The 23,658-nt window shown below is 40.9% G+C and overlaps 1 protein-coding gene across 1 annotated transcript in view; it reads right to left on the bottom strand.

Moving 5' to 3' along the window:
* clasp1a (cytoplasmic linker associated protein 1a) overlaps window positions 1–23,658 on the bottom strand; it is a 287,369-nt gene that overhangs the window by 80,624 nt on the left and 183,087 nt on the right. Inside the window, exons 22-27 of the mRNA XM_059647511.1 lie at window positions 21,385–21,492; window positions 20,740–20,766; window positions 19,833–20,000; window positions 15,392–15,499; window positions 5,397–5,459; window positions 547–650 (exon numbers count right to left, since the gene is read on the bottom strand). Coding sequence (XP_059503494.1) covers window positions 547–650; window positions 5,397–5,459; window positions 15,392–15,499; window positions 19,833–20,000; window positions 20,740–20,766; window positions 21,385–21,492 — 578 coding nt within the window. The remainder of the gene's footprint in view (window positions 1–546; window positions 651–5,396; window positions 5,460–15,391; window positions 15,500–19,832; window positions 20,001–20,739; window positions 20,767–21,384; window positions 21,493–23,658) is intronic.

Below are 23,658 nucleotides of genomic sequence, written 5' to 3'. Positions count from 1 at the left end.
CAGAAAAATCAATGACTGACTCAAGGAAAGGTAGCAGTATCACTGTTTGAAAGACATCTAACACCAGAGTTGCAAAACAAACTGCAAGAATGAGCAAATAATGACGGAATAGTAATTTTCAGAAGAAAAGATGTATAAATTATGTAAATTTATGTGACGATAATGTGTTCCATGGTTCAACTGCCCGCTTGTACTCACTAAACTCACATGAATGTAGGCAAATGTGAGCACCCTACTAGGGTGGTTCTTTTATGTGAATTTCTAATACTGCAACTAAGTTAACAACCTTAGAAAACATTAATTGTGGTGGTAACTTTTTTTTGGGGGGGAGTTTGAGGTCAAGATGACAGAACATCAATACAGCTCAGTCTCAAAATTCCACTACTCTGGAATCTAAAACTATGCATCATAATCTAATGTAAAAGTATCGGAATGGGAAACAGCTAAGGTCCACTTTTTTTAAAAAGCATAAACAATAGCACTTAAGTTTTTTTCAAGGCTGAACTATTTTTCAGTTTTGCAGATAGCCATTCAATTATTCATTACCAAGGCATCTGCAACAGCAGCCTCCACCTCTGTGCTTGTGTTGAGAACCCTCATGGCATTTACTGTAGGAGGCAATCGACCAGCTTGTCCAAGCCCATATCGATCTAAAAGTGAAAATGTGAAGTTAAAATGAGTTCTTAAAAATGAGGTTCCTTTCCTCAAATTACACTAACTTAGGTTACCAAACGCACATATAGTGACAAATAGATTTGACTGCTGTAATTAAAGTTGCAACACAACACATGCAACTTTAAGTCAGAAATTATTTCTCATGTTACTCCTAGTCAAGCAAATACAGGATCAGGAAAATGCTATTTCATCCATTGAACCTGTTCTCCCACAACCAAGTCAACCTCAATAGTGCACCTGAAGACATTTGGCCAAAGATCTTAGAGAGTGTTATACAGTGAAGGAATCTAGGTTAATGGGAATAGGGCAGGAAAGTGGATGTGAAGTGTGTCAGATCAGTCATGCTCCTATTGAAAGAAAGAGCAGGTTTGAGGGGCTGAACAATCGACTCCTGTTCTTATTACTTGTGCTATAACATTGAACATATTACAAACAATATTTTAAACTATTTTCAAAGACAGAACACAGATTTTTGGTTCAAAAGTATTTGACATAAATTGATTCCCACTTTAACGAGTTTGATTCATTATTGTCACACGTACTGAGATACAGTGAAGAGTGTTACTATACAGACTTTTAATTTCAATTTGCGAATGCAAAAGGAGGATCAATTGCTGGGTTCACCAGGGTGTACACGGACAAGCTAGTTCCGAATAAATTTAGGTCAATGCAAGAGTCTATTTTCAGCAATGTACAGTGTACCTCCAGAGCAGATCAAAACTTGAACGTGGGCCTTTCAGCTCAAAAGGTAGGGACACTACCACTATGCTACAAGCACCCTTAAGTTAGTGCTGTACTGTGTGTCAGTAAATAGCAAACATAAAACACCAGTATAAAATAAGTTTTGTTTCAATAGTTGCTAATTGCATATTCGACGAAAACCTCATAAGAGGTTAGCTTAACTCAGTTTACGAGACTGAACATGTGTTTATATTGTTGACTCTTTAAGCAACTACATGCCTTTAGTCATACAAAATAATGAATATTTCAAATGATTAGAAACTGGGCAACAACTTGCAATTTAAAAAAGACGCAAGTTGAAAGTGCAGCAGAAATTTAACATCTATATTCACAGCATGCACCTATGCAACACCACTCAGGATATTTGGGCCTTTCTCAACATTTTAAATATTACTGCTTGAAGAAGCTAAACCTCTCAAATAAATCTTTACAAGGTAATAAGATAATTTGACCTTCAGGAAAAATGGAGTATTAGAGAATCATTCGACTTGAATTGTTATTTTGAGCTGTGCTTGGCCCATGTTCAACTGATATTTTTCGAGCAGTCATCCCATCAGAACTTATTACCAAAAGCCCAATCCTTCCATGTAGGGAGGTGGGCAGGAAAGCTCTAGACTGGAGTGCAGTACAGGTATCAAATCCAGTGGTCATGACCAGAAGTAGCATCACCAGTGATTTCTAGATTATCTGCAGACACACACATCTGACTGCTGTTCCCAGTCTACATATTTAATGTAATACTTCTAACAGAGCATCTGTTTTCAACTAACAGTAATGACAAACAAACCCTTGTTCAGAAATATGAACAATGGAAGCCATTTAAATGTAAGAGCCCTTGGAAGAAGGCATGGCTATTCCTCTTGACTGGAATAGGCAAGATCAAGTTGAGTTATACAACTCTTATACATAGGAAGGGCTGAAATGTGTGCTATTATATAGCAAGTTAGGGCCTGGGCAGGGGAGGGAGGGAGGAAGGAAAGAAAGAAAAAGGTGCGTGCACATGCGCACGAGTGTGGGTAGGGACATGGAGAAGAAATAGAGCAGAATGGGCTATACTTATTGGACACTGGCATTAGTCCCCCAATGGGTGTGCAAATATCAGGACACATTGAAGATATTTCAAAGCATCAGGTTGGTTGAGGAGGCAAATACAAAGATCAAAGCAAAATGTATACATCAATATTAGAACTGTGGCCCTATTCAAATTAACAGCATTACACAAATCTTGTGGTAAAATAGACTAGACTCTCCGACACTTCTGCCATCTACAATCCGACCCCACCACTCAAGACATTTTTCCATCCCCACCCTCGTCTGCTTTCCAGAGAGACCACTCTCTCCGTAACTCCCTTGTTCGCTCCACACTGCCCTCCAACCCCACCACACCACACCCGGCACCTTCCCCTGCAACTGCAGGAAATGCTACACTTGCCCTCACACCACCTCCCTCACCCCTATCCCAGGCCCCAAGATGACTTTCCATATTAAGCAGAGGTTCACCTGCACATCTACCAATGTGGTATACTGTGTCCATTGTACCCGGTGTGGCTTCCTCTACACTGGGAAAACCAAGCGGAGGCTTGGGGACCGCTTTGCAGAACACCTCCACTCCATTCGCAATAAGCAACTGCACCTCCCAGTCGCGAACCATTTCAACTCCCCCTCCCAATCTTTAGATGACATGTCCATCATGGGCCTCCTGCACTGCCACAATGATGCCACCCGAAGGTTGCAGGAACAGCAACTCATATTCCGCTTGGGAACCCTGCAGCTCAATGGTATCAACGTGGACTTCACCAGCTTCAAAATCTCCCCTTCCCCCACCGCATCCCAAAACCAGCCCAGCTCTTCCCCTCCACCCACAGCATCCCAAAACCAGCCCAGCTGTCTCTGCCTCCCTAACTTGTTCTTCCTCTCACCCATCCCTTCCTCCCACCCCAAGCCGCACCTCCGTTTCCTACCTACTAACCTCATCCCACCTCCTTGACCTGTCCGTCTTCCCTGGACTGACCTATCCCCTCCCCACCTATACTCTCCTCTCCACCTATCTTCTTTTCTCTCCATCTTCAGTCCACTTCCCCCTCTCTCCCTATTTATTCCAGAACCCTCACCCCATCCCCCTCTCTGAAGAAGGGTCTAGGCCTGAAACGTCAGCTTTTGTGCTCCTGAGATGCTGCTTGGCCTGCTGTATTCATCCAGCTTCACACTTCATTATCTTGGACTCTCCAATTAACATATTTTTGGTTTATATTAGGAGGACAAAAAGACTCTTCAGTTATGTTTTAGAGATAACAAGATGCAGAGCTGGATGAATGCGGCAGGCCAAGCAGCATCAGAGGAGCAGGAAAGCTGACGTTTCGGGCCTAGACCCTTCTTCAGGTTTCTGGAGGAGGATCTAGGCCCAAAACATCAGCTTTTCCTGCCTTGGCCTGCTGCGTCCATCCAGCTCTGCACCTTGTTATCTCTTCAGTTACATTTTACTGTTTTCAAAAGGAAAATCAACTGAAAACTTACACAATTAACATGATTGTAATTTTCAACAGAAACAATCAAGCTCATAACACAATTTGGTTAAACACGATAAAAATCCAGGCCCAAGACAAGAATTAGTGCAAACATGGGGAAAACAAAAAGTGGGAGACAATGAAGGTATAGAAGGAAAGTCAATAGAACATACATGGGTTCTCAACCATCCAGTTTTGATGGTCCAAACACTTGACATGCCAGAGATTTCCTGCTTTTTTTAAAAAATACACCAACTAAATATAGTTGGCCAGATTAAATGGGTGCTCAGGTCATTAGCTTCCACATATGTGGACTCGTGATGCTGTTGTAATGTCTCTATCTCTGAGCCAGCAAGTTTGTTTAATGGGTAGTAGGAACTGCAGATGCTCCAGAGCTGTATAGTAACATCTGTGAAAAGGTTAATTTAAAAAAAAAATGTAGCTACCACTTTGGCGAAGATGGTCTTTCATCTTATCATTGTATGCGCACTACACAATGTATGCAAGTCCTATTTTCAAATTTACATCCAATTGATAAACTGGTAAACTACCACTCAAAAAGGTCTGCAACAAATGTGCTCTCAATCTAATAACAAAAGTCGATGCTTCTGATGTATACAATGACAATAACAGCAGTAAAATGCTAAATAAACAAGCTAGCAAGCACAAAAATTAAACTAACAAAAAATTTGTTCATGCTAGAAGTGATTCATATTAATAATGTAAACAAGAGAGAGACCCGTTATGGCAATTAATTAAGACAAATAAATTAGAAAAATGCTTCTCCCACTTCCATATATTTGATTGCTTATGAATATTGATCAGATATCAATTTCATTTAAACACAAAAATTCTATACTTTCATTTGGCAGTTATGACAAAGTGAGCTTTTTGATCGCAACTGTTTCTCAGTAGCTTGAATTTAATAACTATTTATCATGGGATCCAACCAACCTGTACAAACCAATATGTGCCTGAAAATTTAATTATCCCTTTTAAAGGACAAAAATAATGTCAGTGGTGGGGGAGAAAGTAGTAAAAGCATAAATTATTAATGACTGCCACATAGAGAGCAATATGAAATGTCAAACTTCACCAGAAAATACTAAATTTTGCAACTGAAATAATGAAGACAATGTTCACCTTGACAAAAAAAAAGCTCTACACTGGGCAACCATAATTGTCATCCTTCCCACACAGTTTGAGCAGTTTTGTTTACTTTTCACTCGAAACAGCATGGGATGGTCATAAATTTATTCTTAAAATGTCCAAGCATCGAGTGTACGGAATCACAACAGACTTCAAGTGCTGTCCTTACAGTCTTTCAAAAATGACAATTATGATTAGCCCTTGTTATGTATGCAACTTAAAATGACTTAAAAAATACTGGCTGCAGTTAGAAAACCCCAATGACAAATGGGAAGAAAAAATAAAATTAGGGAAATTAGAACAAGCATGCAAACAACACTTGTTCACCTGGCTGCCCAACTGAATCAGCAGTGGAGAGTGCACTGGTGGACCTTGAGTGCCGGCGAGAAGCTGGAAGTAAATGAATGGTAACACCCTGAGTTAACAAATTTTCACATATAAAACTTTTAGCTACACAGGTACCAATGGTAGTCAGTTCTAAAGAATTCAGGCCTCTTTTAAAAAAGCACTCAATCAAGGTGCTACAGGAATATTTTCTGCTCACATTGTTGTTTTCAACAGAGAAAAATGTTCCCAATTAAATAAATTTGTAACTTTTTCATTATTGGGCACATGTACGAAAACAGCAAGAGTAAACATGCCTACAGGAAATAAACTCTCCAGTTAAAGTGGCATCTCAAATAATAAATGTCTGTTATGTCTTCACCAAAAGTAATACTCTTTAACAGAATGTAGTTAAAAGATTTGGTGCAAATTTAGCTCATGGTGCATCATGAAGCTGAATACCAAACATTCGAGGGCGAAATACAGGACATTCAGCAAACAATGTAGGATGATGCTGCGAGCTTGCACTTCAATGGACTATGTATGTTCCTTGAGGAGCGATATTAATTCATATGTACAGAGTTTATAATTAGTTCCATTTGTTTTCAGAAAAATCAATGCCACCCACAAGATGAACGCTAAATTAATCCTGACGTACATACATGTCACCGGGACTTTAACCCATATATAACCAGGAATTTTTCCTACTTGCAAAAGAAAGGATGTACACTTGGAATAAGTTGAAGATGAATGAATTCCTGAATTTTTGAAAATGGAACAGCACATTTACAAATGAATTAAGTATATTACAGCAAAACAAAATTAACAATCAAACCTTCTTGTACATCTCACTCTAGAAACATTCCAGAAACTAAAGACAGACAAAATTTTACAAATGTTTAATTGTAAAGTGCAGGATTAGACAATGTTCATTGCTATTTGCTTTGAGAATTCTGAATAATCCAGAGTCATTATTCTTACAGCAATCCAAAGCAGTATTTTTCCAGATTTCCTACACAACACTGTAAAAGTATCCAACACTTTAGTTACTTTTACACAGAATTTAAGGGGATGTTCATTCATGCATGAATCTCGTGCAGCTGTCAGCAACCCTGGAATAAACTTGCCAGATTCAATGAGACCAGTGGTGTGAAAGAGGTGGCAGAAGAAAAAAAAATCACTTAACAGTGGTTCACTTCAACTAATCTAGCAAGACTATTCTAAGGTTTAGCTGCTAGCTATAAGGCTTTGTGATGCCAGTCTCATGACTCAAGTAGCAGACACACAGACACACCCACCATAATCAACCACCCCCACCTCATCTCGGCACCCACACAATCGTTAAGCCCAGAATAAAAGCAGCAAAGCCAAAATATTCAAAGCTGTTTGGAAATTTGGAGTATACTGCTGGTGAACAGAATGTTGTGTTTCTTACTGTTTTGCATTGTCCTCATTGTCAAACCAAAGACTTAGCTAGGCCACGAGTCATTTTGGAGATTAGTGATGTAGCTAGTTGAAAATTTAAAAGATCACTTTGGAGGGAGTTAGGTCTGGTCTGTAATTGCTGATCTGCTACCAGAGTTGACAAAAGCGTTATCAGCACATGGATAACAGAAGTAAGTCAGCCTTAGTTACTCAGGGAAAATAATGGAGGACTACGCCAACAAATTGCTGGAATCATTATGCTCATAATGATTCCATCATGGTTGTTAGATATGGAATTCCAGAATTCTCATTCAGCGATGCTAAAGGAACACAACTATATACCAAGTCAAATTAGGTTTCAACTTGGAGATTATGGCATCCCCAAAATGTTACTGCTCCTGTTCCTCTTGCTGGTGACAATGCCAAGATAGGGGAGTGCTGTTGAAATGACAACAATGTATTCACTGCTATGCTTTCATGTCAGTGGAGTGCTTTCTATAGATCATAATCACACCCTTAGCCGACAAGTGGAAAAGGTCGGGGGGCGGGGGGGGGGGGTCAATCCAGAGGTAAGGATGCTGATCAGGTGAACGGCGAAACTCTGAGCCACTCATTTAATCTTGTATGGAAAGCTGCTAAATCCTTGACACTGAGAAGTAGGTATCTGCTTGTGTACCTTATCCTAATCTTTCAAAATTTTAGTGACCTCTCTGCAAACAGCTGCTGCAAGTGCAAAATTATTTCTGGTGATTTCAAGAATTTGGGAATACACCTGCAGACTTTCAAATGTCACAGTATAGTTACGGACTAAAAATTGCTTTGTCCTTTTCAAGGAGAATTGGCCGCAACCATTCAGGCCATTTGTTATTTTCTGAAACAAAAAAGTCCTTGGGAATAGAAGCTATCCTGCAAAAAACTAAATATAAAGAACAAGAGACAACACAGCTTTGTGCTGGAGAAACACAGGTCAGGCAGCAGAGAAGCAGGGACACTTCTTCAGAAACGGGAGGGAGAAGGGAGCTAGTAAATAGAGAGAAGGGATGGGACTGGGGAAGGTGATAGGTGAATGCAGGTAGGGAGTGGTGGGGATTGGTCAGTGGGATGGCTGGGGTGGATAGATGGGAGAGAAGACGGACAGGTTAAATGGTCAAGAACAAACATTTCAAAACAATCAAACCTGGGCACAAGAAATGAAGAATTACATTGACTTCAAATGAATTGGATTTCTAAAACATTTAAAAAGGAAATCATTGTCCGATTCTAGGAAAACAATAAAAACAGACGCATACAGTCTCAGGTGATTTCACTGCATAGAAAAAATACTATTAACATTTCCATTCAAAAGAAATACACGAGTAATAAGAGTCTGTCAGTAAACAACACTGATTTTTGAATTTGGATAATTTTGAGACACGAAATGTGTAGTGCAATTTAGTCGGATGAAATATCATCTCAGGGAAAAAAAACCAAACCAATTATATTAGTACCTGGAACCAAATGAAATGTTTGGTTTCCGTTTTAAAATTATGATAGTACTTAAATAGGACAAAAAATTTTTTGAGATCGTGAAGGAGATCTTAAATAGTGAGATGAGTAAAATTGAATGAGTAGTGCTTGAGGGTAGAACGAAGACAGGAAAAAATGCACCAATTGGAAAAACTAATCTTGGCGTAATTCAGTCGAATGTCAAAGTGGTATATCGATGCATATTTTAGTGAAAGGGAACATTAGATGAGACTAGTAAACTGATAACTTCCTCTTGGTAATGTTTGTACCTTTCTATGCTTTAAAGGATTTGATGTTTGGAGCAGCACCTGAGGCATCAGGACCATTCGTGGTAAAAACAGGGTAGAGTTCAAAATCTTTTGAGAAATTACATGAGGGTCAGTAATGTATAGTGTGTAAGTGTCCAGAAATAAGCTAGTTTAAAAGGATATAAAATACTGCGCTAAGGAAAATGTTTTAGTCATGTGCACTTGCCTACCATACAGTATGACATAATAATGGTTAATGCAGCCAGTGTGTGAAAACATTTGTAAAACCAAGGTACTTACAAAGTCCATAGAGAAACTAACCTTAGGACAGTCAGGATAGAGTTAAAACAGTGAAAACTGTCATAATGATCAAAATTGAAGTAAAAGTGTGAGAAGTTTGGATTGGAGCAGTTACAGGCCTGACAGGAAAAACATTTGGTAATATCGGTCCATCTTGTGGATGCAGATGAAGGGAGAACTGGGGCGGCATAGTGACTCAGTGGTTAGCACTGCCGCTTCAAAGCGCCTGGGACCCAGGTTCAATTGCACTCTCGGGTGGCTGTGGAGTTTGCACATTTTCAGTGTCTGCATGAGTTTCCACCAGGTGCTGCAGTCTCCTCCCACAGTCCAAAGATGTGCAGACTAGGTGAGTTGGTCATGCTGAATTGCCCACAGTATGCAGGGAGGTGTAGATTAGGTGGGTTTTTAGGGGTATAGGTCTGGGTGGGATACATTGTTGGTCAGAGTGGACTTGTTGGGCAAAAAAGGTCCTGTTTCCACTCTGTAGGGATTCTATGAGCTAAAAAATTATTTTCAGCATAATATTATTTTAATGTTACTGAATGAAGTGGCTTACTAGGCAGCATCAAACTGTATTAAAAAAGTGCGCATCTCAACTGTTCTTCAGAATAATAAAAAGAACACCACAAATTATGCAAAGGGGAAACTGAAACCCTAGAGAAAAACTAAAACCTGGAAACATTTGTGTAGATCACCCACATCAAATTGAAGAGAAAAGAGTACTCAAGGTGTAACAAGGAAACAATAATACTCTAATAAAGTAGATCTGAAGAAACCATTTTTTGTACAGCACAACTCACCCAAGTTAGAAATGACATATAACTGACAAAAACTAACATGCAGACTTAATATAGGAAAGAGTCAAATATCATCTTTAACAAACAAGAGCATGATCAGCACATTGTTTGTAGGTTACAATGACACTAGTGGGATCAGAAAATATAAGCTATCTAGTGATGAGTGGTCAGAAAAGGTAATCTAGCACCTGCAGAGATACATTTATGAAAAGATCAAGAATGGAAAGTACTTAAAAAGGAGATTTAAGACTGGGAATATTGGATGAAAGCAACCTATGCATTCACCCCCATCCTTAACTGAACAAAAAAAATTTGTGGGGCAGCCACTACATGTGAACATGATAGTAAGTAGCCATGGAGATCAACCAGGAGGGAATCCAGCTTCTGAGTCATACAAGTCTACAGCATTGAAAAAGGCCGTCTGGCCCGTCAAGTTGCACCAGTCAAAAATAACCACTGTTCTAACTGGAATACTATTCTGATCCCACTTTCTAGCACTTATCCTTGGCATCACAAGTACACACCTAAATACTTCTTAAAAGGTTGAGGACTTCCAGCATTACTCACCTGAATGATTCCCAGGTGGGAATCAGAGGATTAAAAAAGTGCTCCTCACATTCCCTCAACCTCTTGCCCCTTAACTCATATCTATATTCCTTCGTTACTGATCCCTCCACCATGGGGAAGAGTCTCTTTGTGTCTACCCTATCTATGCTCCCCATCATTTCAAATGTTGGTACAGATTGCCAGGCCAAGTGAGACTGGAACTGAGGCCTCCTGGTAGGGACACTATCACTGCAACAGAAGCACCTTTTTTTTTCAACTAACTGAAGACGTGCAAATAGTGGGAATTCAGAATTGTAAACATTGAATTAAATCAAAAAAATAGTAAGGAGCATTAAATGCCCAGTCATTTTCAGTCTGAAGGCATGAAGGCAGTGAATATTCATGTTTATACTTAGTTAAATATGATCAAGTAATCAGTGTCTTCACCTGTTAACTGACTACTATGCTATTCTGCTTAATTGCAATCAACGTAGGATGCTAATGCACCATGTGACTGACTCAGACTGTCAACAAATCTTCATTTGACAGTATACTTTGTTGTTTTATTGCAAAGCAACACTACAAAGGCCATTAAAAGTTTGAATTAACAAGTTCCAGCAACACTGCACCCTTACACATTAAAACGCCTTATAAAATGTCCAGCATCATTAATTTAAACAGATGCTAGAAAGATGTTTCTTGTGTGGGAAAACAATTGCATTCTAAATTTGAAGACAATAAAGTAACACTACAGAGAAGGAGCAATCAAGAAAGGGGGAGTGGGTGGGGAAGGGGGGGTGAGGGGGAGAGAGGGTGAGGTAGGGGTGGAGAGCGCATGCACAAGGCATCACCAGAATCCTGAGCTAAGGACAACAACCATGCTGCATCAATAAACACAATGCCTAGCATTAAGTGTTCGCCTGGTTATGCAAATGTTTCCTTCAGTTACATCACAAGGCGACTCCTACTGAGTTAACAAAGTGTGAAGCTGGATGAACACAGCAGGCCAAGCAGCATCTCAGGAGTACAAAAGCTGACGTTTCGGGCCAAGACCCTTCATCAGAGAGGCAGATGGGGAGAGGGCTCTGAAATAAATGGGGGGGGGAAGGAGAGGCGGACCAAAGATGGATAGAGGACAAGATAGGTGGAAAGGAGAGTAGAGGTGGGGAGGTGGATAGGTCAGTCCGGGCAGGACGGACAGACAGGTCAGGGAGGCGGGATGAGGTTGGCAGGTGGGAAATGGAGGTGTGGCTTGGAGGCGGCAGGAGGGGCTAGGTGAGAGGAAGAACAGGTTAGGGAGGCAGGGACAAGCTGGGCTGGTTTTGTGCTGCTGTGCCGGGAGGGGATGAGCTGGGCTGGTTTTGGGATGCAGTGGGGGAGGGGGAGATTTTGAAGCTTGTGAAGTCCACATTGATACCATTGGGCTGCGGGGTTCCCAAGCGGAATATGAGTTGCTGTTCCTGCAACCTTCGGGTGGCGTCATTGTGGCACTGTCGGAGGCCCACGATGGACATGTCATCTAAGGAATGGGAGAGGGAGTGGAAATGGTTCGCGACTGGGAGGTGCAGTTGTTTATTGCGAACCGAGCGGAGGTGTTCTGCAAAGTGGTCCCCAAGCCTCCGCTTGGTTTCCCCGATGTAGGGGGAGCCACACCGGGTACAGTGGATACAGTATACATCGGCAGATGTGCAAGTGAACATCTGCTTAATATGGAACCAGCAGTTCCCACTATCTCTGAAAACAAAGGTGGGTTTAGAACAGACATTAGGTTACTTTGTTTTTCAATTTCACTGTGATAAAGTATCCTCATTAAGTTGTTGAGCTTTGTGTTTAAGCTACCAACCCAGTAACTTGATTTGATTATTTTAAGAGTCTGGGGTTGGTTTTTCAAGAATTCTGGTGAGGAAACATTGGGTCAACTTTGGGGATCTTTGAATTTTTGTTGTATTGCATATACTGAGCAGTAAAGGCTAAAGTGATCTGGCTCTCTACATCCATGTTGTAACAATGATTACACAGGCAAGTAAGGGAAACTGTTTTCCATATCCATCAACATAAAAACTTAGAGCAATTCAGAAATATTCTTGGATGACTGAGTGACAATATGGTAATACTAAATGCAGGTCTTTTTTTCTATTTATCTCATCCCTTCACAGAGACCTGTAGCATTTCCAAAGATAAATGCCTCTCAAATGGGCTTTCATGACTCAATCAGAAAATTGTTATGGGTTTTATTTATTCTTTTGAGGCATGTGGTTATTGCTAGAACAGTCAAGACTAGTTGGCATTCCCCAACTACTGTTAAACTGTGTGGTTTATGTGGCATTTGTATAAAGGACATTTAAGAAATTGCTGAGAGTCTAGAGGCATGGATAGGCAAGACCAGATAAGGCAGATTTGCTTGTTTTAAGGATATTAGTGAACTTGACAAATCCACCCACAGCCAGCAACCCCAGAGAAGTCAGCCACACTGAGCCCTGCCGAATTTTCACCATCCCTCCAGACCTCCCCCTGACGGAGAACGAATGTCAGTCTTCAGCAAGGGATTCACCTTTGTCCCCCTCCACCCACACATCAACGAACACCAGTCACGTTTGGACATGGAGCAGTTTTTCCACCGCATCCGCCTCCACGCTTCCTCTCCACTTATCTTCCCCTGTATCCATCTTCGATCCGCCTCCCCCTCTCTCCCTATTTATTTCAGAACCCTCTCCCCATCCCCTTTTTCTGATGAAGGGTCTAAGCCCAAAATGTCAGCTTTTGTGCTCCTAAGATGCTGCTTGGTCTGCTGTGTTCATCCACATTTTGTTATTTCAGATTCTCCAGCATCTGCAGTTCCCATTATCTCTTGACAAATGTTGGTAGGTTTACAAGGCTTAGGTTCACTAGACTAATGTCTGGAATGGGTTGGTTGTCATATGAAGGAAGGTGTTATCACGGATGGGTAGAAATGCATGACAATCAGATCGGCCATGTTTTTCTCAAAATGACCAAGGGCTGTACTCCAGCTCTTACTCCACATCTTAGTAACTTATGACAATCCATTCAAACTAGCTTTTAATTCCAGATTTATTAATTTATTGCTTTTAAATTTCACCATCCATCATAATGGGATTATAACCTTTGTTCCATGCAGCATTAACCTGAGTCCCCCCCCCCCGTTATTCATTCATAGGATGAGGGCATCGCTGGTTAGGCAGCATTTATTACCCATCCCCAATACCCCAGAGGTCAGTTAAGAGCCAATCGCATTGCTGTGGGTCTGGCGTCACATGTAGGCCAGACGAGGCAAGGATGGCAGTTTCCTTCCCCTAAAAGGACATTAGCGAACCAGATGGATATTTTCTGACAAATCAATAATGAATTCACTGTCATCACTAGATTCTTAATTATAGATATTTAGTGAATTCAAATTCCGCCATCCACCATGATGCAATTCAAACACAGGTCCCAGAACATTATCTCTGGAATAATAGTCCAGCAATAATACCACCAGGCCATTGCCTTCCCCTTCTGAATTACTAGTCAAGACACATGACTATCAGCTCACCAACTCCTGATCAACCGTTTACTCATTCAGAATATGATTAAAGCTATTGTCAAATTTGCTTTGTATTCTTTAACATTCATGAGTTCTTTAAAAAATGAACCAAATTCCACTTGTGTCCATGATACCAGTTGGTTAAATTTGTTTATGGTGTAATTTTCTGCAGACTTCTGGAGTTAGGTTTTGTATTCTAACCTGCATATACTTTTGTAAAGCAGTCTCTCTGATTCCACCACACAGACTAAAATGTCTGATCTTTTCTAGTCTCATAATGGACTCGACAATCATGAAGGATTGACATCATGGTGCTACTCTGCACAGCTTCAAGGACTTAGAATATTTTCCTTGTGTCTCAATGAGATGGACCAAGTGCAGTATCAAGACATTACAATTACTGAGGTGCCCACCACAGGCCAAGCACTGGGTAATGGGATTAGGATAGATAGATATTTGATGACTAGTGTGGACAGGGTGGATCACAATAAGTTTGTAAAATCTCTGACACTCCAAAATCTGACTCTTTCCTGGTTGTTCTAATATAATTCACCAAGTACAACTCCACTTTTCCCCTTAAATTAACTTTCCTATTTAAAGTTGAGTTATAAATAAATATGTTCTATTTGAACTTACATCAGCACCTGTTTTAATCATTAACAGTGCTCAATACCTTGAACTTGGTAGGGAGTCCTCTCCTTTCTAACATGATGTTTTACTTCGCATCTTGACTGTTCCTTGTAATTTTTAATTCATAACAAAATTGGGTATTTTCAACATATTTGGAGAAACTGGGTTTAACCACGCAAATTCCCCCATCCCAAAAAAGCACAGATCTACAAAAAGCACCAAGAACATAAGCAATATCTAATTTTTGCTACCTATGAACAGTATGATAGACTACAATAGTTCTGATATTACTATATCCTTTTTATTAAGCTACATTCCATTCTCAATTGTTGCTTGAATACAATCCAGGCCTGTCACGTCAGTACTAAGTTCAGGGCTTCTCAATCAGAACCCAAATCAGTAAAGTAATATGACTTTATTTTCTCCCCACAATGAAACTGGGATAACCTTTGTATGTACTGAACAAAATGGCCATTTGTACCTTTCAAGTATGTTACACCACCTGAATTATTCAATGACTATTTACAAATAGTTTAATGTGATCAGTGGAAAACGAAATTACAATTCAATTGTAGCAGATAATTGTGCAAGTAAACTTGCTATTCTTTGGAAATTAATACCTGAAGCATCATGTAAGCACAGGCTCACCTTTCATACAAGTAGAAGTTCCATTTCTATTAAATATTAAAGACTTACATCAAAGTATAATAATCAGAGCATCATGTATTGAAAAACAGCAGAAAATATTAACTCAACTACGCTGCAATTAAGTCCAATTGTGTCAAAACACTGTGCAGAAGCAAACTTTTTCAGGCTTGCATACCGGCAGAGGGAGCAGCATGCAAGGCAACAGAGGAAAGGGGCGAAGAAAAAGGAAACCAAAAAGAGAAATACCAAAAGCCCCAAAAAGAGACAGCAAGACAACTGCCTCACAGCTGTTACCTCAAGAGGTCAAAAGGCAAGGCAGGGCTAGCCATAACGGCTCTAATGCCTCTTCGTACTCACCAAGTGAAGCAAAGCCTCTAACAGGGCTTGTATCTCGACTGCTCTCACGGCTCGTATCGCGGCTGCATCCCTGACTCATACTTGGTCGAGGGATACGGCTGCTCCGTGCTAGCATGAGTTGAGAAGAGTGGTAAAAATGTGAAGTTCATTACAACAGCATTTTAACTGAAAGGTTCTACAATATTCATATTGTTAACATCCAAGGTCTGACTATTTTAAACACGAGCAAGTGTTGTCATAGTGCCAATAACCACTTCTTTAAAATGTTACAAAAAGGATCAGGTAGAAGACAGACAAAATATTGAAAGTTTGGCGTCAATTTAGTGATAAGCATTCCCTTTCCCCTCATTTTGGTAGAAGGAGATCTAAGAAATATATTCATGCTTCTTTTAAAATAAAACGCCATTATTTATAATGTCATCTTAACATTTCATAATAAACTAATGTTGGTAAGCCAGTTCAGTGACAAAACTTCACAAGCTGCACCATGTGGCAATGAAACACAAGGACTGCATTGCACAACGGGAAATGAACAGTTCAGCTGTCTTCATGCAGGCATGGAAAAGAGAAACAACAAAACAAATCCAAGCATAGTTTTGTGAACAGTAAGTGGGAAAGGTGGTGGCAGCTGTCAGTGGCTTCAGACCAAACAAACAGCAAGTGGTGGATGGCCAAACATGTAACAAATAGACTGCCAACAAGGTAACTTGCATCTTCTCAGCTGCAAGGCACTTGATCCTGTAGCACTTTAGAGGCAGGAGAAAAATGAACAAAGTGAGAAATTTTGAGCTTATTTATTTCAGTAGATGGCAAATTGGTCTTTTTTTTAAAAAGGAAGCTAAGTAACCAACAAGGAATAGGGAAATTCAAAGTAGCACTGGCCATTCCGATTCAAAACGAAGTTATCCAACATACCACCACTGAAAAGAAACTAAACAACTTCTCAAAATGAAATAGTTCTTCCATGAGTGATCTATTGTTGGTACTAATTTGGATACAGTCTGCTTATTTATACATCACTCAGTATTTCACCAAGAGATACTGAAGCATAAACCTGGTCCAAAATTCGAATCCCATACTCTACTAGGTTAGCCAATATCAAATGATCAAGACTTGCGCTGCGCCAATCAGTTTCAGCAACGACGGATAAAAGAATAAGAAACTTCTTTACCATTATCTTGCAGAAATAGGTAAGAAGTGTACACAAATTAATGTGCATAATTGCTTCCAATTCTAGAATTGTATATACAAGACTGAATATCACCAATGGCTGCTGTGGCAAGGTGCAGGAGAGCTGCTAATGCCAGAGGAACAAATTTTGTTTTGGATTTCCCTTCTTTTTAAGATAGAAGGTTGGGATGAGGGGCGAGGGAGGGGTGGGGTGAGAAGGAGGGTGAGAAGGAACAGTGGGGGGAAAGCGAGCTCGAGAGCGAGAGAGAGAGAGAGCGAGAGAGAGAGAGAGCGAGAGAGAGAGAGAGCGAGAGAGAGAGAGCGCGAGAGAGAGAGAGCGCGAGAGAGAGAGAGCGCGAGAGAGAGAGAGCGCGAGAGAGAGAGAGCGCGAGAGAGAGAGAGCGCGAGAGAGAGAGAGCGCGAGAGAGAGAGAGCGCGAGAGAGAGAGAGCGCGAGAGAGAGAGAGCGCGAGAGAGAGAGAGCGCGAGAGAGAGAGAGCGCGAGAGAGAGAGAGCGCGAGAGAGAGAGAGCGCGAGAGAGAGAGAGAGAGAGAGAGAGGGCGCGCGCGAGAGAGAGAGCGCGCGAGAGAGAGAGAGAGAGCGGGAGAGAGAGAGAGCGGGAGGGGGGGAGGGGGGGAGGGGGGGAGAGAGAGAGAGGGAGAGGAGAGAGAAGGGACAGTGGGGGGCGGGGAGAAGAGAGAAGGGACAGTGGGGGGCGGGGAGAAGAGAGAAGGGACAGTGGGGGGCGGGGAGAAGAGAGAAGGGACAGTGGGGGGCGGGGAGAAGAGAGAAGGGACAGTGGGGGGCGGGGAGAAGAGAGAAGGGACAGTGGGGGGCGGGGAGAAGAGAGAAGGGACAGTGGGGGGCGGGGAGAAGAGAGAAGGGACAGTGGGGGGCGGGGAGAAGAGAGAAGGGACAGTGGGGGGCGGGGAGAAGAGAGAAGGGACAGTGGGGGGCGGGGAGAAGAGAGAAGGGACAGTGGGGGGCGGGGAGAAGAGAGAAGGGACAGTGGGGGGCGGGGAGAAGAGAGAAGGGACAGTGGGGGGCGGGGAGAGGAGAGAAGGGACAGTGGGGGGCGGGGAGGAGAGAAGGGACAGTGGGGGGCGGGGAGGAGAGAAGGGACAGTGGGGGGCGGGGAGGAGAGAAGGGACAGTGGGGGGCGGGGAGGAGAGAAGGGACAGTGGGGGGCGGGGAGGAGAGAAGGGACAGTGGGGGGCGGGGAGGAGAGAAGGGACAGTGGGGGGCGGGGAGGAGAGAAGGGACAGTGGGGGGCGGGGAGGAGAGAAGGGACAGTGGGGGGCGGGGAGGAGAGAAGGGACAGTGGGGGGCGGGGAGGAGAGAAGGGACAGTGGGGGGGGGGGGAGAGAGAGGGGGAGAAGGGACAGTGGGGGGGGGGAAGAGAGAGGGGGAGAAGGGGCAGTGGGGGGGGGGGAAGAGAGAGGGGGAGAAGGGGCAGTGGGGGGGGGAGAGAGAGGGAGAAGGGACAGTGGTGGGGGGGGGGGAAAAGAGAGAGAGAAGGGACAGTGGTGGGGGGGGGGGGGGGAGAGAAGAGAGAAGGGACAGTGGTGGGGGGGGGGGAAGAGACAGAGTGAGGGAGGAGAGAGAGAGACAGAGAGTGAGAAGAAGCGGGTGCAGCGGGGAGGAAAGAGGGCTTTTAGGTTCAAAAAGTGAATAATTTTTAATGAATCAAAATTACTCAAATTTGGACTCAGCGTGAATAATTATATTTCTTTTCTTGTAATCAAAGCTCTTCCATGAGTTAGAGTACACTTAGATATTAAAAAAATGATTTTTAATTTGTTACAATTGAGGATTAGAAATTGTTTCACATTTCCAAACATGCTGACTTTTACACAACAAATCAAATAAGATTATGAAAATGCACGAACTTTGAGAGAACTATTTCAAATCATGCTTTAATGCCAATTTACAGACCAAGCACCTCTTCTCACTCTTCAGTTATTGATGATTGACGATAGGGTCAAATTGCAAATACTGATGCCTAATAAACTGATAAGTGACAGCACATATACCACAGGAACCTGTTTTGCACTGATGAGGACAAAATGAGGGAAGGGATGATTTTTCTTGAAGGTTAAAACAATAAAAAGGACTAGCTCACACCAAAGAAAGTCTTATCATTCAGGGATTGGACACTGTGGAGGCAGCAAGTATGTTTCCACTGATGGGTGAGTCCAGAACCAGAGGACACAGTTTAAAACTAAGGGGTAGGCCATTTAGAACAGAGCTGAGGAAAAACTTCTTCACCCAGAGTGTGGTGGATATATGGAATGCTCTGCCCCAGAAGGCAGTGGAGGCCAAGTCTCTGGATACTTTCACGAAAGAGATGGATACAGCTCTTAAAGATAGTGGAATCAAGGGTTATGGGGATAAGGCAGGAACAGGATACTGATTGTGGATGTTCAGCCATGATCATGATGAATGGTGGTGCTGGCTCGAAAGGCCGAATGGCCTACTCCTGCACCTATTGTCTATCATAAATATTGCATTATATTTTAGTCATTTTAAATCAGATACTGGCATTGAGTGTTTTGCACATATTTCAATACTGCAAAATGAGTTGAAATACTGGAGTCCACGAGCTTCAATACATCTCAACATTAAATCAGACAGACTTTACAATTCACACTGGAGAAAACAAGGTAGAAACTTATTTTATTACTATACAAAAGTGCTTCAAGAATCATAAAAAGCACAGTGTTGCACAATGTATAAATTAAGCCCAATCATTACAAAGTAGGGGAGACAAGGTCAATGGTACAAACCTAATCTTGTCAGTAGAGTCCAAAAATAAAATTACATATTTTCGTAATTTTTCCTCATCAATTTTATTTGCATATACACATCAGATACCCAGCCACCAACAGTAGTTAATTTGTGGTGCTTCATAAGAGTCGTCAAGAATCAGTCGAACCTTCTGACGGAGCAGAAATACAGGATGGGAAGTATTTAGATCTAGATGTACAGATGCAATTCAGTACCTATTTTAAAATCATGCATTCAGCTGTATTTTTGCATTTTTATTAGTACTGACATGGAAAGTCGTAATAATGAAAATTGCCTGTGTAAACTTGCTATGCAGTAATAACACCTTCCTGTTTGTGACGAGAAGCAGGATGACAAGAGCGTAATTACAGCGTAATATTCATTCATGTGCCAATGTAAATCCACCTTCCATTCAAAACTAAGAGACAAACTCAGTTTCAAAGGTACATTAGTAAACAACTGTGAACTGGATAATTAAGTCTTACCCAAGCCCAATCTGTTGGGGCTGGCTTCCCGACTGCACCCCTGGCTGCGAGGGATTTTGCTGCGTTTTTCAGATGTTTGAGGTGCAACAGATACCCTCTGCGGTCCACTACTCATGCCGGAGTACGTGCTACTAAGAAGTTTTCCAGGCGAACTGGATCTGCTTCCGGCTGCAAAAATAAGCAACAAAAAGCTAGTTTAAGTGAGACATCTAGAAAAGTAAAATTAAGTTGGCAGTGGTGGTGGTGGCAGCAGTGCTGAAGAAAATTATTGGTGGTAAAATTAATAGCTGCGAGAAGTCAGATTTATTATTTTATAATGAAACTTAAAATAGAACAAACTTTTAAACATAATTATGAGCAAAACTTGCACTTTGAAATCTGTAAAACACTACATTAAATTATTTAAATACATTAAATAATTGTGCTCCTGAGATGCTGCTTGGCCTGCTGTGTTCATCCAGCCTCACATTTTATTATCTTGGAATCTCCAGCATCTGCAGTTCCCATTATCTCTGATTAAATTATCTCAGCAGGAACCTCAAGAATGAAGTCTCTGTGGGTTCACCAAGGTCAGGGTAATGATTTTTTTTTGAGTGTAAGCTTTAAAAAGTTAGCAATTCATAATTAATATTCAATTTCTGAATTTAATGCCTTCAGTCTTTAATCAGCTACGGCACACATTTAAATGGCCAACAGGAAAGTATTAATGGTTCCAAATCTCATGAAAAAAGGATCCAGAAGTACAACTCAAGAGATTAAGTGGTTTACAGGAGCAAAAACAAACTCCGTTTCTAAGCAAGAAAATATTGCAAAATATTGTTAATTATGACCTAATTACAATGACAAATGAAAAGTATTCATTTTTCAGTAGGTTAAATTTATTCTTGTAGGTGAAGAGAAACCTTACCGCCTGCAGGATTAGCTGATCTGGATCCTGAGCATGGAAGCAGGTAAAAGGGATAGGTGCAAGAAGTTCAATAGAAAGATTAACGAAATGCATGACTACAAGAATTGTCATCACCACTTTAGTTAAGTTTTCCCAAACATCATATAGGTCAGAGATGTATGTTAGCTTTGTTCCAGTACTAACTGCAGTATTAAATACTTCTGTTACGTTTATATGCATACTGACGCACAATAGTAAAGAGGCAAGATTGTACCACTTAAACTATTAAACTGCTAATTTGTGCACATTAAAGAGGGAGGAATCGAAGAGAAATAAACAGTTTCTCAAATAGAACAAAAATCAGCATATAGGACCCTGCATATAGATTCAGACTAGTCATAAAGGCGGCACAATCAGGCTACCTCTATATGGCCAAAAGTGCACTTAAACGCAAGGAATAATTTTTTTGTAAAATCAATTACCACTGCATAGGACTTAACGTTAAAATAAATGCAAATTAAAAAGAGAAACCACAATGTACAATAGGTTGGCAAGAATATAACAGAACAGAACTTAATTTTATAGAATAGCTAAAACAATTTAAAGTTCTTAGTATCCAAATATTACAATCTGTAAAATTTACTAAGAAGCATTTGTTTCACTTACGTTGGGACTGAGATACTACTTTAGCTCGGCTTCGGCCTCTGGTATCAGAGGGTGTACTGGCTACACTGGTGGTACTCCCAGCGCTCTGACGTCTAGAGCGCACTCGACCTGTACACGTACACAAGCATACTCAGTCAAAACCAGAAACTTAAAGACAGCCAATAATTTCTAGTTAACTTAATATCCCTTACTCACTTCAACAAATTGAAATTAGTTCATAGTACTACTGATGGCATGAGATAAATTGAATTTTAAGCAATTTTAGATCCCCCTTTTAAAAATAAGTACCTGATTACCGAAATTAAGAAATACATTTGGTTACCCAAGTCTTTATTATCAGAGAATATCAATACCACCTAAACACAAGGAGTTAACAGAAATGGCTGGTGTAAATTGCTATTTTACCAGTGTGAAATGTGCATTTTTACACCACAATTGAAGTGAATACATCTGCACAGCTGGAATCATTTACTATAAATAATAGGTACAAACTTCCAAAGCAATTCCAATCAATACAAATACACTATGTAAAAAGGACAACAATACACCTGTAGAAAAGAAAAGTGCAGCATTACAAATCTGAACAAAAATTCAATGTTTTTGTTTTTGAATGCAATAAATTATTCCAATAGCCAATGTCATGCCTGTTGCCAATAGAGTTAAGCTAAATGAAATTTATTCCTAAATTGCTAAAAACTTAAAATTATAACGTTACAAAAGTGACAGGAACTTGCACCATGTACTACTTCGACTTAAGTACATAACTATTTTATGCATCATACTATGGATGCATACCACACTGAAGCCAAAGTAAAACAACTGCAACAATTTTAAATCATTTGGATTGGAATTGATTTCATTTGTTCTGATTTACTTGTATTACATTATTTCCTATTCATCCATGAAATAAGAATTACATTTCCACAAAATATTTTGATTCAGTAATTCAGAAGTAATTTAAACTTCGCTGACAAAAATGTATATGCTTTCATTGCTGCTAACCACACAAATGGATGAGAAAAGACTGGACAAGTCCATCAATAATCTTGTCATCAGAGATAATAGGAAGTGCAGATGCTGGAGAATCTGAGACAACAAAGTGTGGAGCTGGATGAACACAGCAGGTAAGATGCTGCTTGGCCTGCCATGTTCATCCAGCTCCACACTTGGTTATCTCCACCAATAATCTTCTCCACTAGATGGTGCAATGGACCAGATTTGCAGTCAGTGATGAAAGGGAGAGATATTCCATTGACTGCATTTTACATTACTTTCAGAATGTTATCATAGTCTGCAGCAAGAACTTGCTGACCCTGGTGCCATGTTGTATCAATTCACAAAGGCCCCTCAGGCAGCACTTTGTAAATCCACAACCGCTACTATCGAGAAGGACAAGGAATAGGGCAATATATTCTTGGGAATATCACTACTTGTAAATTCCCCTTCAAGCCACCCACCATCCCAACTTGGAAATACATTTACTGTTCTGTGTGTTGCTGGATCAAAATCATGGAACCGCACTTACCCTAACAACACAATTACCTATACTAAGTAGCTGGCAGCAGTTCAAGAAGATAACTCACTATCACTTTCTCAAGGATGATAAATGCCATCCTAGCTAGAGAAGCCCACAACCCAGGAACAAAAAGTAGTAAAGCTGCAATTCCAGTGAAGCCACTTGCTCTTCAGCATTGCAAGTTAAAGACACACTGTCATGGCTATCTTCATCTCAATGAAGCATCAGCATTTAAGATTTATTTTTAAACTGGGTTTTTCTAATCATTTTAAATGCTTTATTAACTCACCTTTTTATTCAAATTATATAGCCCATTGTTCATCAATATTTTCCCATCCACTTCTAAACACCTAGCTCAACATTTCCTCCCGCTCAGTCTGCTTTTTCCTTCCAGCTTGCAGTATCAACAGAGCCAGGGGTGCAAGAGAAATTCAACTTCCTTCTGGTATAATGGATATAATAAACTGCACTCAGGCCTAGCAAGAACAACCCTCGATAAATCACTAAATAACAGTGTGACTAGTTTACATGCTCACACATCTCCGTGGAAACCCTACAGGTTGTTCAGGGTTTGGACACAAGTTGGATCCCCTTAAGTTATTGTTCCATTGTAATCTTAAAACAGTAGTGATCTTCAATATTCACCACTATTACAATCACGAGAACAGGACTTGAGGGGAAAAAAGTGTGGCCAATTTCAGGAAAATCCTTTACAAATCTGGAGTACGAGACAAAGTAGCAGTAACATTGCAAGATAT

This window comes from Stegostoma tigrinum, chromosome 7, assembly GCF_030684315.1.
Source record: "Stegostoma tigrinum isolate sSteTig4 chromosome 7, sSteTig4.hap1, whole genome shotgun sequence".
Taxonomy (NCBI): Eukaryota; Metazoa; Chordata; class Chondrichthyes; order Orectolobiformes; family Stegostomatidae; genus Stegostoma; species Stegostoma tigrinum.
Note: the sequence above shows the minus strand (reverse complement) of the source record. Positions and strands in the feature narration are given on the sequence as shown.